Source organism: Anastrepha ludens, chromosome 4, assembly GCF_028408465.1.
Source record: "Anastrepha ludens isolate Willacy chromosome 4, idAnaLude1.1, whole genome shotgun sequence".
Classification (NCBI taxonomy): Eukaryota; Metazoa; Arthropoda; class Insecta; order Diptera; family Tephritidae; genus Anastrepha; species Anastrepha ludens.
In genome coordinates, this window is record NC_071500.1 from 54,054,232 (window position 1) to 54,073,278 (window position 19,047).

The 19,047-nt window shown below is 37.7% G+C and overlaps 2 protein-coding genes across 5 annotated transcripts in view; both read right to left on the reverse strand.

Annotated features, from left to right (window-relative positions):
• The window catches only part of LOC128862392 (uncharacterized), a 118,208-nt gene extending 103,651 nt beyond the window's left edge, over positions 1 to 14,557 (reverse strand). For 3 of the 4 annotated variants that reach the window (XM_054100974.1, XM_054100970.1, XM_054100972.1), the window contains exon 1: positions 13,747 to 14,557. The gene's annotated coding sequence lies outside the window, so the exon portion shown is untranslated. The remainder of the gene's footprint in view (positions 1 to 13,746) is intronic. The other variant, XM_054100973.1, reaches the window with a different exon arrangement.
• A 1,477-nt stretch (positions 14,558 to 16,034) lies between these two features.
• LOC128861465 (pancreatic lipase-related protein 2) lies at positions 16,035 to 17,457 on the reverse strand. Its single transcript, XM_054099604.1, has 2 exons — positions 17,216 to 17,457; positions 16,035 to 17,098 (listed from the first exon to the last, which is right to left on the reverse strand). The coding sequence occupies exons 1-2, from the start codon at positions 17,409 to 17,411 to the stop codon at positions 16,146 to 16,148; spliced, it is 1,149 nt and encodes a 382-aa protein (XP_053955579.1). The 5' UTR covers positions 17,412 to 17,457; the 3' UTR covers positions 16,035 to 16,145.
• Positions 17,458 to 19,047: the final 1,590 nt, after the last annotated feature.

The window sequence follows — 19,047 nt, forward strand, 5'->3', positions numbered from 1 at the left end:
CCGCCGAACTTTCTGGTAGAATTTTCGGGCGTTGTTCCTGTTGGCCAGCATCTCAAGCTCTTCGCACTCACGTATTTCGGCCTCTCGTTTCTTCTTTCGGATAATACGTCTCTCTTCCTTTTTCAGCTCTCTGTAGCGATCCCACATGGCTCGCGTTGCGCCCGATCGCAGCGTGGCTCTATAGGCGGCATCCTTTCTTTCTGCGGCAGCATGACATTCCTCGTCGTACCAATTGTTTTTTCGGGCTCGCCGGAATCCGATTTCTTCTTCGGCGGCGGTACGTAGAGAACGAGAAATGTTGCTCCATTGTTCGTGGATGCCGGTTTGTTGGGCAGTACTCTCTGAGAGCAGGAGTGAGAGTCGAGTGGCGAATCTTCTGGCTGTCTGTTGTGATTGCAGCTTTTCGATGTCGAACATTCTTTGCGTAGGTAGATGCACGTTTTTTGCTGCACAGAGGAGTGTGCGCAGTTTGGCTGCAACAAGGTAGTGATCCGAGTCGATGTTGGGTCCTCGGATCGTACGTACATCTAATACACTAGAAGCGTGTCTTCCATCTATCACAACATGATCGATCTGGTTTCGTGTTTTTCGATCAGGAGACAGCCAGGTGGCTTGGTGAATCTTCTTATGCTGGAATCTGGTGCTGCAGACTACCATGTTTCGGGCCCCGGCGAAGTCGATCAGCCTCTGTCCGTTACCGGATGTTTCGTTGTGCAGGCTGAATTTTCCGACTGTGGGACCAAAAATTCCCTCCTTGCCCACCCTGGCGTTGAAGTCGCCAAGCACGATTTTTATGTCGTGGCGGGGGCAGCGCTCATAGGAGCGTTCCAGGCGCTCATAGAAAGAATCTTTGGTCGCATCGTCCTTCTCTTCCGTCGGGGCGTGGGCGCAAATTAGCGATATGTTAAAAAAACGGGCTTTGATGCGGATTGTTGCGAGACGCTCGTCCACCGGAGTGAACGACAGTACTTGGCGACGTAGTCTCTCTCCCACAACAAATCCGACACCGAATTTGCACTCCTTTACATGGCAGCTGTAGTAGACGTCGCAAGGTCCTATGGTTTTCTTACCTTGCCCCGTCCATCGCATCTCTTGGATGGCAGTGATGTCAGCCTTTATTCTCACGAGGACATCAACCAGCCGGGCAGAGGCACCTTCCCCATTAAGGGACCGGACATTCCAGGTGCATGCCCTCAAATCATATTCCTTATTTCGTTTGCAGGGGTCGTCATCAGCATAGGGAGGTCTCATCCGAGGCTTTTTCAAAGTTTTCATTGGGGGGGGATTTTTAAGTGGCGGGTCCCAAACCCAACGCACAACCAGCTATCCTGGAATGTTGCGCCTTCTCACGTTAGCTCACTCCCGAACGGGTGTTCGGAAGCTACCCAGAGGATACGTGGGCTAATCCCGGCCGTTGTGAGCTGCTTGAACCATATGCAGAAGAATCGTCCTGGCCATTCCCAAGTGAATGGCGATCAGTAACTTTCCCCACTTGCGTGGACTTCTACACATGGAACCATCCTCCTTGGAAGCTTGGAAAATTACTTTTACTCAATTCAAAGTAAAACATGTGTGAAAGTAATACAAAATTAAAAATCAATTTACTTTTGCTCTATATGACCACATTTTGCCTTGACTATGGCCTTGAGACGGCCCAGAACCGAATCGCACGCCCAAAGAGAATAATCCATCGGATTCGCGTCTAATGAATTTAAAACGTCCATAGTCTGCCACCGAAATGTTTGTCTGTCCACGGCTTCAACGCAACCTCCAGAATACTTTCCCGATAATATTTCGCATTTACCTTGACGCCAGGCTCGATGAAACCGATTGGAGAGCGCCCATCTGCGGTTACAGCGGCCCAAACCATTACCTGTGGCGGATGCTGCCAATGGCTGCTAGTGGCCAATCGATGACTCAAATTCTCGTATGAATGGTCGGTCAAATAAACCCTATCGTTTTGGGAGTTTACGAATTCCTCAATTTGAAAAATTTTTCGTCAGAAAATACAATGGTCGAAAATTGAATGCTTTCGGCCCAGCAAAGCAACTCCTTCGCTCTCAAGTCTGACTTGTTGCTGCTTTTGTGTGAGATCATGCGATTTTTGGATCTTGTAAGGCTTGACTATGAGATCATATTTCAGTTCTCTTGCTATTTGATTGGCACTTCGTCGGTAAAGCGAAATGTCACTTCTTCACTTTTTGAACCATTTCACATGACGTTGCACGCGTAATGCCCACCTCCATGGCGTTTCGCGATGCTACGAGTATCATTGTAACGAGTAATGGTGCGATAAACAAAAACTTTATTTACTTTAAGGTGCTCGAGCTCACGACCAATCGCTGGTTGTTATTTTCCAGCCAAATATAATGCAATCTCACTATTACGTTTGAGATCTATTACTGATTTTCTTTTTCATGTTTACTCTCGGCAAAATGCTTCCGCGCGCTTGTAAACAATACTCTGGACTGTAATTTAATCAACTAACAGGCAGCATTAGCTGCGCGAGCGGTCTGAAGTTGGTTACACTTCGGGTGCCGAAACCTCTGTAAAGAGTACTAAACGTTTTGGATTAAATTATTGGAAAATAAGACGAAAATGTTGAGATCAGCTCAACATTCTATCGATTTCTATTTGTTTCTTACTGAAATGTAACTCGCCCGTTAAGCGACTGTCGCTGCTAACGAATCTTGATTCATTTTAGGTAAAGCCTGTATCAATGCAGCATACTCAGTTTTTGATTTTCGTATCAATTTAATTTTTTATAGGACTTTAAAACGAACTTATCCATTACTTTATTTCATAAGAGAAAAGTTCAATTTTTCGTAGAGCAAAGAACGAAATAGCAAAAAGAACGCAGTTGTATTACTACCTTTGCGATATAAATTCAAAATTCTTACTGCATGTAACGTTTTCTTTCCGTACTGACGTCATGACTTTTGTGTTTTAACTTATATTACTTTATATGTATTCGTAGCAAATATTATTTTTTTTTTATTGACGTTTGTGCCAATACCAGTCAAGTTTCTATGTAATGAAATTATATTTGCACAGCTCTAAACATTGATAAGTAGATTGAATAGATTCCGGGAAAACCATAATTCCCAAGCAGTACGTGTAGCGGCCCTTTGGTTCAACTTATTTTTTATAGTATTCGTTTTGCCATGAAAATGGCAAACCGGCATATCTATGGAATGTATTATTGTTGTTATTAATTGCTAATGTCTTTAAATTCATTTATGTACTACAGTGAATATTATTTAGCTTATTTTGTCACTTTTAAAGGTAAATAAAGACTGGAAACCTCATTAAGCGCTTTTTTAAATACCAGCCATTTTGACTGGGTTTGGAAGAAATAGGTATGTATGTATATTTAAATAGCTGGTAAATCTAGTGTTAACATATTTTTTTTTTTAATAATTCATATGGAAATTTCGGGGATATTTGGGTATACATTTTTCAAACAAAAAAATTGTATTAGCTGGATAGTAGCTCTTTAATAGTAGAAAGTAGAAGCATATAAAATCATATTTTGAAAACGTTGCGCTTTGAAACTTTAAAGAACTTTAAAAAATTAAATTCATGAGAAATGAAAAACTGAGTATGCAGATTACTGTACAAAATCTATAGATTGTACATGTGCAATTTTTCCTGGATAATTTTTACGATCGCATGGTGTAATTCATAACGACATACATTTTTTTATAAGGCCGTTAACGTCCATCTTGTTTCTAAAGTAAAAATATCTATTTTAAAGTTCGTAACATAAGTGGGGCACTTCAAACCACGAAACGTGAAGACATAACCTTCAGAGAAAGTTCTCAGCGTGATCATTTTTAGCTCTCTTTCTATCAGTAAGATAGCTATGGCCTAAGCACGGTTCCTGAGAGCATTTTTACCAAAGAAAAATTTATCCTACATATTTTACATACATCACTTGTTTCAACCTTGTCGGCAGTCTGGTGTCTTTGTACAAAGTCCATCCCTCAGCCTTTGCTTCGGTTATTAACCAGCATATAGGCTACGGATTGGCTCGAAACCGAACGATTTCGCAAAGAAATGGCTAAAAAACAAGAAACTACACACTATATGAAAACTACAAAGTGCGACCAAACAGATTCGGCCGGGAATATATCGCTTTGGTATGTCGTATACCGCTTTCAAGCTTCTACCTTAGAAACTTACTTTTACGCAAGTAGAGGTGAAAAATTTAACCAAAGCTGAGCAGTTTGCCTAATTTTACAGCAAAACAATTCAGATCAAAATCAAGATCCACATATGAACTTGAAAAAGAGAGAACATATCTACATTAGGGCGGGTCGATTTAAAAATCGCTCATTGCTCTGTGCAAATCGTATTCTAGGGATGAAAATAAGAAATTTGCCCAAGGAACCATACTTCTAAAACGAATTCTGATGTCCCCCAATTTGGGTCGAACTTTTGGACAGGGGCAAATTTCGAAAAATCCCACTTTGACCCATTTAGAGTGCTCCAATCGAGTCCCCACTAACTTTGGACGGCCGATCCACCCATGCCAGTGGCACAGCCCCTGGAACTCCCCTGGGGGGTTCCCAATACAATCATTTCAAAATATCACCATTTTTGGCCTTTACATGAGAAAAGAAACTAAAAAGTTCGACCCAAATTGGGGGACATCATAATTCGTTTTAGAAGTATGGTTCCTTCGGCAAAGTTTCTTATTTTGATCCCTAGAATATGATTTTCACAGAGCAATGGTCGATTTCTTTGCCTCCCCACAAATCGACAAGGCCTAATCTACATAGGTACTCGAATGAAGGTATGCAGAAAGGTAAGGTTGAAAACATGTCGAAAAATGCTTCAGAAGTTGTTTAAATGGTGAGGGGAAAGAATCAATTTCTCATACCTCTGCAGCTGTGACGTGCTGCGCAAAAGCAAGCTTTGACATCTAGGAGCACCATCTTCAGTCCCTGTAATCAGGGCATCCATAATTTTTTAGTTTTCTATTACTGGAGGACCTCCGAGTTTTCTACACGAAAACTGTTTCAATTGCATTTAACATAAAAAATTTCAGAGTGGCTTGACATTCATTAACTGAAAAACTAAGCGGCATATTGAAAATATATGTTAATATTGACGTATACATATACATTATATATGTATATATATATGTATAGCACGAGCACGTTTATATATATATGAGTACATTATAAAAGAGTAGTAAATACAAACGTGAACTATATTTGGCTGAAGTTTAACATCAGAGCGATCTCACCTGTTACAGCGCTTATCGAATCGCTCTCGGATGAGAAGTTGATTAGACGCCTGTTTTCAATACGCAATGTTCAAATACACAGAATAAAAAGTATATCTCTGATATAATAAACTTGCATTCACGCGCACACTCTCGTGCTCACATACCCTGCAAGACATTACTAAGCATTTTAGACACAAAGGCGTTTGTGATGACAACAAAGAGTAGAGTTTTTTTTTATCAGCAGTGACCACATTTCAAGCATTAAAAACTATCAGTTTTTTTCAGGTGTGCAACAATAATTTTTTTTGTATAAAAATCTCTCATATACATATAAATACGTAAATATTTATAGGCTCTGTCACAATAATTTTTTTTTATGAAAAGGGAGAGAAACTCAAAAATAGAAATACATATCTGTGCTATAGATAATCGTATAAAGCTGTTAAATTTGCCCCATTCAACCGCAACTTAAATATGGTTTGAGTCGCCGAAGTGATGAAATTGAGATTTCACTCGCGCTAGTTGCTATAAAAGTAAAAAAATTATACATATATATTTGGGAATGTATCTTTTCGGCACAGTTCAATGGGTTTAAAAATTACCTTTCCTCGGACTTCATATTGAAAATTATTTTACTTCAAAGATTTCATTCCATGTTAACTCGATCAACATATTTTTTTAAGTCATCACTATAGCGAGACAAATAATATAAATGCATGTAAAAATGTAATATAGCTGAAGTTGTCTTTTGTTCGACGAGAAAGGACTTTACTACTCAATGGCTTACTTAGTCCAAAGTCGAGCGAAATCTCTTACTACTTCAAAATTATAACTGTCAACAGTGACAAGAGTGCCGATAGGCGAATGCGCCAACTGCTTGTTTGATAACAATAGGTTGTCCGTCTTGTCCTCGTTTACCGCCAGTCCCGTTCGCTTAGCTTCTTTATCCAGCGTAGAAATGTCCGTAACAGCGCGGTTTTTAAGGCCGATGGTGTCAATATCACCTACATTCGCCAGCAATTGTGCTCTATTATTGTATAATATTAGTTTCAGGAAAAAGAAATCCATTATTTTCCCGGTAGATGGCTGTAGTGGTCGATATCTCGTTAAGTTTCGATCAAACAGTTTAAATTTTATGCTCGGTGTCAGGGTGACATCTCACACTAAAACCATTATATTGCTGTTTTTTGTGTGTCCATTCAGTTGTGAGTTACAATTTTTCTTTGATAAAGGCGAAAAGCAAGTCAGGCAGGCCGCTGAAATTGCGAATAGTGCCAATACTGTAACAGCAAATTGCGTGGTTGGTTTCGTCGCTTCCGTTTAAGCATTTTTGATGTCCAAAAAATGTCAATAATATTGAAAATGCCGATAAAATCACAAAAATTATCGAAGTAGACCCACATCCTATTAGTTGTAGCATCACCCAGGAGCTAAAAATCAACCATAGTCGAACCATCAAACAGTTTTAAACCATTTGCGCAAAATTAATGGATTTCTGGAAGCACTAAGGATAGACTTTGGAACTGCTTTAGAAGTGAAGATTAAATACAGGTTGAATCTGTAAATGTTGATGTTGATGTCTAAAAAATTGTGTCTCGTTTTGCTGAAAACTAAAAGGTTCCTATAGAGCACACCATACAAAAACACACAACAACGACATTATTAACTGAAACAATAATGCCGCTGTTGTGTGTTTTTGCATGGTGTTGACTATAGGAACCTTTTAGTTTTCTGCACGTCATCGTTTAAGTATGCACCACATACTGACCACTGTGGATACCAAACGCACATTTTCTATGGAATCTCTTTTTGAATATTTTATATATATATCGCAATAATAACATAAATCGAATTTAGATGTGCGTTATCACTACATATTATAAAACAAAGTCGCTTTTTCTGTCCCTATGTCCCCTTATACGCTTAAATCTTTAAAACTACGCAACGGATTTTGATGCGGTTTTTTTTTAAAGATAGATTGATTGAAGAGGAAGGTTTATATCTATATAATGTGAAGAAATATATAAAGGGGGCGTGGCAAGCGGTCAAAATGTGGCAAAAAAACATAATTTTTTTGTTTTCACGGCCATAAATCATAAACGAATCAACCAATTAAAATGAAACTTTCTTGGAGTTTAACTTTGAAATATTTACTTTCGTTCTGCATCAAAAAAAATAATTGATTTATTTGTTATTTAACCAAAATTGTTTAAACAAAAGCAGCCCTTTTTCCAAAAAAGCTGTTTGTGTGTTTGTTCGCTGTCAACCGAATGAAGCAACAGGCGTTAAGCGATAATCTCACCACACCTCATTAATGTTGAATTACATCGTATGGTGACGTATGTATGTATGTATTTACGAATCGCTGGCATTATTTCATTTCGGACATATGTACATATGTATCTATGTATGTACTGAATTCCATGTAATTATATGTACATACAATTTTACAGCGAAATAAAACGCTATTTTCAGGTTCTATATTAGTAAATCGCACATAATTATTGTAAAATATAGTTTTTGAATAGTTTTTATTGATTCGGAGCGCGTTTAGTTAGCTATCAATTCCATACAATAACATTTTTTGTCATTTCCTTTTTACGACAACTAATAGCTTATTTTCGAAGCGATTTCAACAAATGGGTACAACATTAATCCTTATCCAATTAAATACCTTAAATACAATACATTGTTGTTTTCATATAGATCTATGTATATGGCTCTTTACAGCATATAATTAAAAACAATATTTTTCAAGATATTACAACAGTAATTAGTAATTGAGATCTACCGGAAAAATTGCGTTAGCTGTTGCGTCATCCGGCATTGTCGCTACTCTTTTGGAAAGAGTCTTTTGGAAAGAGGCCGAACCACACACTCTACAATGAAGCACCCGCTGAAAATCGCCACCGATGATGATAACAGCGTCTGTAGCGTCTGTTTCTAGACAGAGCAATACAGGAAAATTGATGCGTGACTGCTCATTAATAGTCTGGGACGAAGCTACCATGTCAAACAAGACGTCTGTGGAAGCACTGGATAGGACAATGCGCGATTTGAGCAACAAAAATGCACCTATGGGTGGATGTACAATTCTGTTCTCAGGAGATTTCCGTCAAATCCTACCAGTTGTGACTCGAGGAACACGTGCTGAAGAAATAAATGCTTCGCTAAAAAGATCCCACCTTTAGTCGTATGTCAATAAATTAGAGCTTAAAACTAATATGAGGATTTCGTCATCTTCACGTGAGAACAGGCTATTTCCAGAGATGCTGCTAAAAGTTGGCAATGGAGAATTAACACAAAGTGAGGGAAGGATTAACCTAGAAAACCTTTGTGTTTTGATAGACAACATCCAAGAGTTAGTCAACAATGTCTATCCAGACATTGATAACATAAGTTATAAGACAATATCTTGGTTTAAAGAAAGAGCTATTCTGTCACCAACTAACGAACAAGTAGATAAAGTAAATAACTTGATTATTTCAAAGAATGATGCGCCGACGAAAATATACTACTCGGTCGATACTGTTCTCGATTTGGAAGAAGCTGTTCAATTTCCTACAGAATTTCTAAATTCTTTGAAACCGTCTGGACTCCCTCCTCACAAAATGGAGCTGAAAATAGGTTGTCCTGTTATTTTATTAAGAAACCTAAGTCCACCTAAACTTTGCAATGGCACGCGTTTGCTGGTAAAATCACTGAAAACTTTCATAATAGAGTGCACAATACTCACAGGATGTGGTACCGGAGAAGATGTATTGATTCCCCGAACCCCTCTGATACCATCGGATCTACCATTCCAATTTAAACGCTTACAATTTCCGGTAAAGACATCTTTTGCAATGACCATTAATAAATTTCAGGGTCAATCCTTCAACGTTGCAGGCTTAGATTTGAGTGTTGACTGTTTTTCACATGGCCAACTGTATGTCGCTCTTTCAGGAGTAACCTCTAGAGAAAACATGTTTGTATTGTCTAATGACAAGAAGGCTATGAACGTTGTATATAAAGACATTCTGTAATATAGTAATTGTTGTAAAAATAAAATAAATACATATGTAAAAATGCAAAAAGTTAATATGCAAAAATGTAGGGTATGAATTTAGATATCCCAAAGATAGCGGGAAATCTTCATGCTATAAAGAAAGGGGAATTGTTTTACTCCAAATTTAACGCGTGCGGGCCACGGGCAATAATGAATAAGCCCAAACTACTGGATCGATTTTAATCATTTTTTCAGTGAGTGACATAGGGTATATATTTTATACCCGTGCGAAGCTGGGCGGGTTGCTAGTGTTATTATATGGAGTGTTTGTTATGTGTGTTTGATTGGTATGAACCCCCAAACGCCCCTATGGTTGCGCGAATAATTGTTTTCCCTTTCTTTAGGAATTTAGATACATATATTTTTCACTTACATAGAACTACTAAGTATTAGTAGAAAAGTGATTAGCTAATTTACTCATATCACAAGGCGAAAATACTCAGTTTTTCCCCCGAGGCTAGAACAAAAATGAGTAGTTTGCTAAGCACTTTTTAATTAATGATAATGGTAAAATAAGCTGTCTTGCAAGCTATGTACATTTTCAATATTTGTTGCATTTAAATCACTCTAAAGGTATTTTGGTACGCATGCATACATATCTGAATGTAATTAAATGTGTGTACCAAAACCAAAGCACATAAAAAATACAAGCATACATACAAACATATGTATGTGCCAACATACAGAGATCGCTTACATTCAAAGCTTTTCAAGCGTGTAATACATAATACTCAAAAGTATTAAAAGTATTGGCAAGAGCGCAGAAAAACAATAAAATGTTTAACAAACAGAGAGTACGCAGAGTTGATAAATATTTAGAAATGTGGCTTAAACATGTGTATGCACCCATACATGAATATAGATACTTGAATATCTTGCACACAATCCCATATGTATGTGGTAAATACCCTGTCGGGAAAACTAACTGAAGAAAAGATTAACTGATCACTAACTGATGTCTTGCGCTGCCAAAGGAGTAGGAATGCAGACTAATAAGCATGTCTATTTCTAAAAGTCAAAAATTTCAAGCTGTCAAAATTAAAAAGAGTTTAAATGTAGGGTTTTTTAATAAGAGGTGTTATTTTGATATTCAAAGAAAAATGCTATTTTTTAATATAAATGATAGGATGTTTATTTCATTATATAGAAAAATGTATGCCGTTAATAGTGGAAAATAACATCAGGCAAATGATCACTACGACCACGCTTACAGGACAATATCCTTTTCATGAAGTTTTCCATAACCGAATTGCTGGTGGCTGCCCTATGTCCTCGATAGCCTCACGAATTAAATCTTTGAGGTCTTGAATCGACCATGGGCTGTTGGTGTAGACCTTCTCTTTCACGTGGCCCCAAAGAAAAAAGTCACAAGGTGTTAAGATCTCGGTGGCCAATTGTGATCACCTCTTCGTTTTTTTTTTGTTTTTTTTTTTTGATTGTTCTAAAGTATAGACTTTTAAGAATATATTGTCAAATTTTTTTAAGGATATTTCCAGTATTTTCGATTCTACAGCCGTTTTAGCAAGTAGAGTCAGATGCGTCACGGGGCCACTCTCAAAACTTTAAACTCAATTATCTCAAAACGACTTTTTTCAGCCTGGTGTTGTCAAAAAATATACCTATATATATTCAACGAAATCATCCGAAATTTGAATATGTTGGCTAGAATCATATTATTATTTCAATTATTTCGTATTTTTTTGATTAAAAAACTGAAAAAAATCTCGATTTTTAGTGTCAAATTCAAAACCGCGCCATTTTGTCAATTTTTTTTATTCTAGTACGGGGCATAGCTACAGTCATACTGAAAATTAATTTTTTTGGGTCTTATGTTTCAGATAAATAAAAGAACCAAAATATACAACATCGTCCAGGTCCAATTTTTCGCGAGAGTCAACTTCAGCGCCATTTTTAAAATTATTAAAATTAAAAAAAAAAATTTGTATGTAAAAGAAGTTGAATAAAAAGCCTAAAAAATGTAAATATCGTTTTTCATTTTTTATTGTAAAAAAAATTCCTGAAAATACCCTAAATTTTCGCGCTCTAGACCACCGGGACCCCTTAAGATATGGTAGCCAAGAGTAATAACAAACGAGGAGCTCTGGAGAATTACACGCCAAAAAAGCATCAACGACGAAATTAAGAAATGAAAATATTGATGCACTCTGCGAAAGCCGTGCCATGAAATACCGCCTGCCGTCTTGACTTGGAACCTGCAAACAACGAGAAGAGGCAGGCCAATGACGACTTGGCAAATGACTACTCGCAATGAAACTGGAATATCGTTTAATGAACTGAGGTCTATGTCCAAAAAAAGAAATGTTTGGAAAACGTTTGTTGAATTCTTAAGCTCCTAAAGGAATACGGAATAAATAATAATAATAATTGACTAAAGGCAAAGTGTCAACAAAATATTCCTTAAACTAGTTAAGTATGTAGTATTGTATTTCCATTATTTTCTGTCTATAAGATAGCGTGACAGAAGATATTTAAATATAACAGAAAGGATAGTTGCTATTACTTGGAATATCGTTTGTATACGTCTCTAAGTCTGAGACTGTAGACTCGCTAATAACAGCCAAGAAGATTTTGGTAAATACAATTCTAGCGTCCATTACATCAGCTATGAAATTCGTAAGAAATTTTAAGCTAGATGAGTCAGAGCCGGGTATTCAGACATCCTTCTTAGGCATCGTTGAAATTATGTCTCAGAAGACAGACTACTATGTGATTCCTACTGGAAGGGCAGTAAAAAAATTTAACTTGCCAGAGCTTTTCCGATTACATCCCAATGCTGCTTGTAGCAGTATACCAACTCATATATTAGCGTTCAAGACGTAATCCAGCTAAGGCTATAAAATGATACTATTACGAAGAGAATAGCGTAAAAACTCCTTCTTGCTAGTTTCTCGACTACCTCGATTTATCTCTCAATGATGGGGTAACCAACATAGAATTACTATGTTTTTTTTCGCCAGAAGTTCCTGATAGCTTTTCTACTAGCCTGCTTGGCTATTAAAAAAGTTTACAATAAATGTGTCTTTCGGACCTTTTGCACCGTATACAGAGCTTGGTAACAGATCCATAATACCTGCGCGCACCTTTTACATAATTTCAAATTGGGGGACATGAGAATTCGTTTTAGAGGTATGGTTCCTTTGGCAAAGTTTCTTATTTTGGTCCCTAGAATACGATTTTCACAGAGCAATGAGCGATTTTTAAATCGACCCGCCCTAATGTACACCCATAGGCAAAAGTATTTGCACAAAATTATTCACAATGTTTACTTTGTTTGTTATGTTAAAAAGGTTGTTGTCGTTGAAATATTTAGAGTATGCAAAGATAACTAGTGCAAATTCAAAAACAACAACGGTACATTTCACATTAAAGCAAGCGCTCGAGTTAATGCGAAATATCAGCTTTGTGTAAATACTTTTGACGGTGGCTGTATTTCGTTTTGTCTTCGTTCCACAGAATGTCAAAATCTATCAAAAAGATTGACAATTCAGCGTAACTTAAACAAAATTTGACAATTTAGAGACCAAATAAATAGAAAAAAAGTTAAATTGCAACCCAACCGCTGCTGGCGGTTTGATGTACCTTGGATTTGGTTTGTATTCAGAAAATATCTGTGGCTTTTTACAAAGAAAAAAATCGTATTCCGCATTATGCTGAAAACAGTGACCGACGTACGCAGTCCCTTACCGCAGCCCCTAACGAGCACAAAACTGAGCAAAACTCATCCCGCAGAGAACAACTGCGTTCTTTTAGTTACATATTTACACAATACATAGGTTTGTGTGTGTATGTGTTTGGTTGTATCTACACAATGTTGCCAATGATATTTTGCTTACACACATCCGCGTTGTCAGTAACAATTTTTCATTGTGTAATAAACCAAAGCCAAAAACCAACAAATGCAAATAGTTCATTTATCTATAATTAACATTATTCAACAGTGTGTTTAAGTTATTTTAATAAAAATTATAATTTTTCTAAGTTTATTTTGTAAATGATTTCGAAATTTACTGCTTGGCAACACTGTGTGGTGAGAGAGCAATCAGCTGACAGGGTTCTACGGGAATTTTTAAAAATCGTGAAATAAAATCTACGATACCACGATACGGAAGGAAGGAATTTTTCATTTACATGGGGTTCTCATTAGTTTGATCGGAACAGCTGACAGAGGACTGTGTTTACGTCGGCCACTGTTTTCAGCATTAGAATAGTTTTTTCTTTAATTTCATGCCTTGAAGTTTGAAGGTATTTCAGGAAATATCTTTGAGATTAGCTTGCTGAAACTTCGTGAAAGCAATTCAAAAGCATTTTTGTGGTATTGTGTGGAATTAAAAAGCATCTGCTAATTAAATTAAATTTTCCAAATTATATAGAAATTAAACAATCGTTATTAATAGAAATCTGATTCACTTATTCAGATTTTTCCAGTAGGGTACCTACATACCAGATGTATACGGTTGGCAAGTGCTGGTTGGTTGCTCTCCAAGCAAAGATAGTTGGTCAGTGCGTAACATAGGAGATGGTGTAATGCAAGAAATTTTATAGCCGTCGAAACAATTTTTGATCATGTGCACGATTTTTTTTTTTGTTACTTGCGACATTAACTCATATGCAAGTATTATATTATGTATGTACGAACTTGAATATTCCACTAAAAAATGCTCTACGCGCTACTTTATAAATCCTCTTTTTTTTTAATTTTCAAGCAAGCTGAGCAGTTTTTGTTAAAATTACTATTATATTATAAATTCATAAGTTTATTAGTTATTCAACTAAACTATTTGTTGCGATTGTTGTCAAAACACACACATATACATACGTAGCATGCAATTTGCAATGGCGTAAAAATTTTCGCGAAAAATAACTGTTTCACGACAGCAGCTGTAACAAAATACGTTTCTTTGCATATCAATTTCAGGTTTTTGTTTTCGTTTCAACCAATTTCTAAAGCAAAAGCAGACATTTGTGCACTGAATATTTAGAACTTGCTTTATTCTTATGATCACATCAATTTTTCACTTAACATTTCATTCCAGTTTTACTCTTTACTTCTTTTACTCCTATATTTGAATTTTTTTTTGTTTTTTTTATTATTTTATTTATATGTATTTACATATATACACATATATGTATGTACATGTATACGTTTTCTTTTAACGCGCGTTTTATGCTTGCGTACGCGAAAGTTTCACTATTCGCCACAACTCGATCGCTTGCCAGCCGCGCTAAAACTGCGCTCCAACTTGCCGAGAGAAGCACTCTTAACATCCAAGTATTGTACTCGCATAAAAACTTCGCTTAAGACCTGCCAGCAATGCTTAAAAAAAATTAAATCTACTCACTGAGCTACCTATCTTGGCTTACAATACGACTACAAATGTGCCCAACGACCCAAGAGAACAAAATTCCATTTGGTGAGTGAATGCATTCGGCCAAACTGTGTGTGCTAGCCAACTGGTTATTCACCGACTGCATACGTGTACATATATGTGTGGACCGATTATATGTGTGCGTGTGCGATCAGCTGTGCTAGCCAACGATTATAAATTTCGTATAGCGTTGCCTACTTTCAGGCGCACACCTTACAAACAGTGAAACCTGTTTAATGTTTGTATAGTCAAAATTTAATTCGCTGACAAAGATGGCAAGGAAGGTAGTTTCCTCAACTGATTTTACTGTGAAATGTTTTTAGTGTTCAGTGTAAATATCCGAAAATGTTTCTTTAGCTAACATTTCGGCTGGAATGGCGGCTATTTCCGCACGGATGTTGTTCTTGGGCTCTTCTATGGTCTTTCGCTTATTAATATAAACCTTTGATTTTAAATATCCCCACAAGAATAAGTCAGGTGGCGTTAAATCGGGCGAACGCGGTGGCCAGTCAAAATCGCCATTTTTCGACATCAAACGACGAGGAAACAATTTCTTCAAAAAATCGATTGTGGTGCGAGCTGTGTGTGGTGGAGCGCCGTCTTGTTGAAATCAGAACTGCCTTATACGCTTTCGACGAATAATTGGCATCACAAAAGTGGTTATCATATCGCGATAACGCTCTTTCTTCTTCTTCTTCTGACTTCTTTTGTTGAATGTAAATTTAAACAATTTGGGAGGCCTCGCGTGGCGTGTACTGTGCCGTGATAAAAATCTGCTTGGACTGACGCTTCCAACGCTGTATGTCATTAAGCGACCTGACATCTCTGTCAAAAGATACAGGATTGCCAGATGGGTTCGTCTAATATGGGCAACCCTGTATCTTTTGACAGACCGACGGAACGTCAGTTTTAAGCGGCCTTCGAATGGCAAATGATTTGATGGTTTATGAGGAGCTTTTTTATGATAAAAATGCACTCGAAGGTTTTCATTGTACGCCGAAGGACGACCTCCATTCGAAAAAACTTTTTTTATCGTTTTATGTTTCCTTCCCGCGGTTTCGGGTTATAGTCATGCACGAACCCACTCAGCTGCGATGACCACCGAACAATATATTGTTCTTATAAAAAATATTTGTGGTTTTGATAAACAAAAAATTCTAAAGCAGGGTATATTTTATCGCGCTGCAATTAGACTTAACATAACGCCCCTCAAGGACATAAAAGCACACAAGTGCTAACAGGTTAAAAAAGTATAACATCAGTTAAATCTTCTATAGGCTCCTATTCAGTGGACACATTTACACAAACATGATTAAAAAAATAGAAATAACACATAACATAACCAGCGAATTTTGTTTGCCATTGTGTTTTAATTACTTAGGAACAAATTACTTAAGCACTAACTTTTACTTATTCTAAAGTCTTATGTTCTCATTTATGTAATAATTTATGGTCCTCATCACCAACGCATATGCTACACTAAATTTGTTGCGCTTCTGGAGACCATGCTTCGCTGATACTTTATGCCATATTCCATGAATGTGAAAGGTGGATTTGCTTGTGTTAAACAAAAGTAGACACCACTGGCCTTAGCAGGGTACTTCAAACCAATCGCCACCGAATCACTGAAATCGCATTGCCGCCTACGGAAATTTGACCAACTATCGCACTTCACTGCCGGTATCATAACACCCTCGATCAGCGCCTCCATAAATAATACAAACGCGTACATATGACTGCAAATCTTCGTGCTACAGCCTGGTTGTAATTTACGACGCGAAAAGAAACCAATGCCATTCGGATAGATATCGATGGTACCCCGTCGTTCGCGCACGCCAAACACATCACCCTCACCGTGTATGACTACGACGCGAGTACTGACATTGGCATGCACGTAAATGTCCGACGGTCGACACATCAGCGCCGGATCAATGGCTACTAATTGTCCCATACGCACGTCGAGCGTTGTCGCTTGGCTAGCGTAGATGCGCGCTGCTAATGCTGCAATGTTAGCGCCCACTGAATGACCCGCCAAGGTGATGCCCTCTGGGGCGATGCCTTGCTGAGTCAGCACGTTGAGTATTTTCGCCACAAAATGAGCCTGCACGACAACGTGATGCCGCACCGTATTATACAGTTGTAGCACGTCTTTGGCGAAATCCACAAGCACAATATTCAGATCGCGACGTGTCGCCTGTAGTAGCTTTAGGTGCGCTTGCACGCTGAAATAGCTATCGAGCGTGTAGAAAGCATTCACGTAGATGAGCGTTTTACGCTTGGGATTGATATCGAAATCGCTTATTTCAGAAATTGCTTTGATGGGCAGTCGAATGCTTTGATTAGTCAGCGTCATCACGTGTATACTGGCATCGCAGGGATTTATGCCACTGTGAAGGAACATAACAGACTCGTCAACGGGTGCTTCACCTAAGTACAGAGTTTGGAAAAGCATTTAGAAATATCTGTACATACATGTGTGCACGCAAGTATGCACGTATACATCTATTCAAATACTTATGCACAGGCATTTCTTGCACTACTCACAGAATGACTTCCAGCCCAGCTCCAGCGTTTCCTGCAGCAATTGAAGATTCTGCTGCTGTATCGATTCAATACTTGGGTATTGCTGCGCTCTATTGGTTTCCTGGAGCACACCATCATCGTTCAAGTTAGCGTGCGTGAAATACAAAAATTCGCTAAGTAACCATAAACAAAGCACATAAATTGGTTTTTGTTGCATTTTATTAAAATTTAATTTTAAAAATTCTACGTCTCAGCAAATCAACCGTCGCTCACCTGTCTGCTTGTCTAGTAAATATAGCCCACACTTTTATGCTATTTATGCGGAATGCATTGAAATGAGCGCAGAACTTACCAGTAGCTCTAATCGCGGTTTTTCATCGCACCGTTGCTGATGATTTTCTGGCCGCAGCACGTTTTGGACGTTGTGCGATCGGAAGTGTAGATGCGAACGGTTTAGTGTACATAGCTGCTGAGTAAAGTAGTTGATTACACTAGTTTACAGACAAAAAAAACCCAAGAAGCAAACAATCCGCTCCTATGTAAAATCGGGCGCTGAGTCTGAAACTCCCCACAATTCTTTCTTTCCACCATTCAGTTTTTGAGTTATCGCCAAATATCGGTTTGGGATAAATAAAAGCAGATAGGTCATGAAAATGTCTAGTATCTGGAAAAACAGTCAAGCGATTAAAACATATACTTGTATTGCTTTGTATATCAAATTCAAGGTAATGAAATTTGCTATCACTCGATTTTGCTTTATTTTTCATTAAAGTTAAAGATATTTACAAAGTTAAAAAATAGTTATTTTTGCAAAAATATGCAAATACAGTTGTGTCTGGATATAGTGAGCCCCCGATATAGTGAACACTGGATTCTTTTATATGGACTACTCTAAATAATGAACAAACTTTTAAAATCAATAAGAAACATGCAAAATAATCGGCAATGAATGCGAATATTCCCATGAATTGGGCCCCATTTGGGGCTGAAAGTGTGCTGCTTTATATATATATATATAATTGGCGCGTACACCCTTTTGGGTGTTTGGCCGAGCTCGTCCTCGTATTTGTGGTGTGCGCCTTGATGTTGTTCCACAAATGGAGGGACCTACAGTTTCAAGCCGACTCCGAACGGCAGATATTTTTTATGAGGAGCTTTTTCATGGCAGAAATACACTCGGTGATTTGCCATTGCCTGACGAGGGGCGACCGCTATTAGAAAAATGTTTTTCTGAATTTTGGTGTTTTCACCGAGATTCGAACCGACATTCTCTCTGTGAATTCCGAATGGTAGTCGCGCACCAACCCATTCGGCTACGGCTGTTTTGCGTACATTAAAAGGTTTCTAAATGCTGATTAATAGATAATGTCAACATGGCTTCGAAGAAATTCCTTTTCTTAAAGGAAAAACCTGAAATCGTTGAAAAAATCGGAAAAGGTATTAGTGTTTCACGTACCCTTTCACGTAAAAATATACTATTTGGGACAGCTAAACCAACAATTTGGGAAGTAAACAAAAAAAGTCGTAATATTGTCTCTCATCACATAATTTTTGCATCCAAGAGGAAGATTCTTCGAAAATGCAAGTACTTCTCCTGGTGATCTAGTGAGCAAATAAAACAAGTTTTTGAACAAAGTATTTTCGCCCTGATATAATGAACAAGCTGAGTACTGTGAACAAGCCTTGCAATAATTTGCTCATTATATCCAGACTCGGCTGTATAAGAAAACGATTTTCGGCAAATTAAGGTAATAGTGCAACGTTACCAAGGACTTTGGCATGCAGGAATGAAGAGTGAATATTGTTGGTTTCTCATGAGAGAGAGAGAGAGAGAGAAAGAAGCAAAAAGAAAA

Excerpts from the sequence above, each read along its gene's own strand:
- LOC128861465 (XM_054099604.1), bottom strand. The coding sequence starts at position 17,411 with ATGCAACAAAAACCAATTTATGTGCTTTGTTTATGGTTACTTAGCGAA. Across the intron at positions 17,099-17,215 it reads GCTGGGCTGGAAGTCATTCT|GTGAAGCACCCGTTGACGAG; the intron begins GTGAGTAGTGCA and ends CTCTGTACTTAG.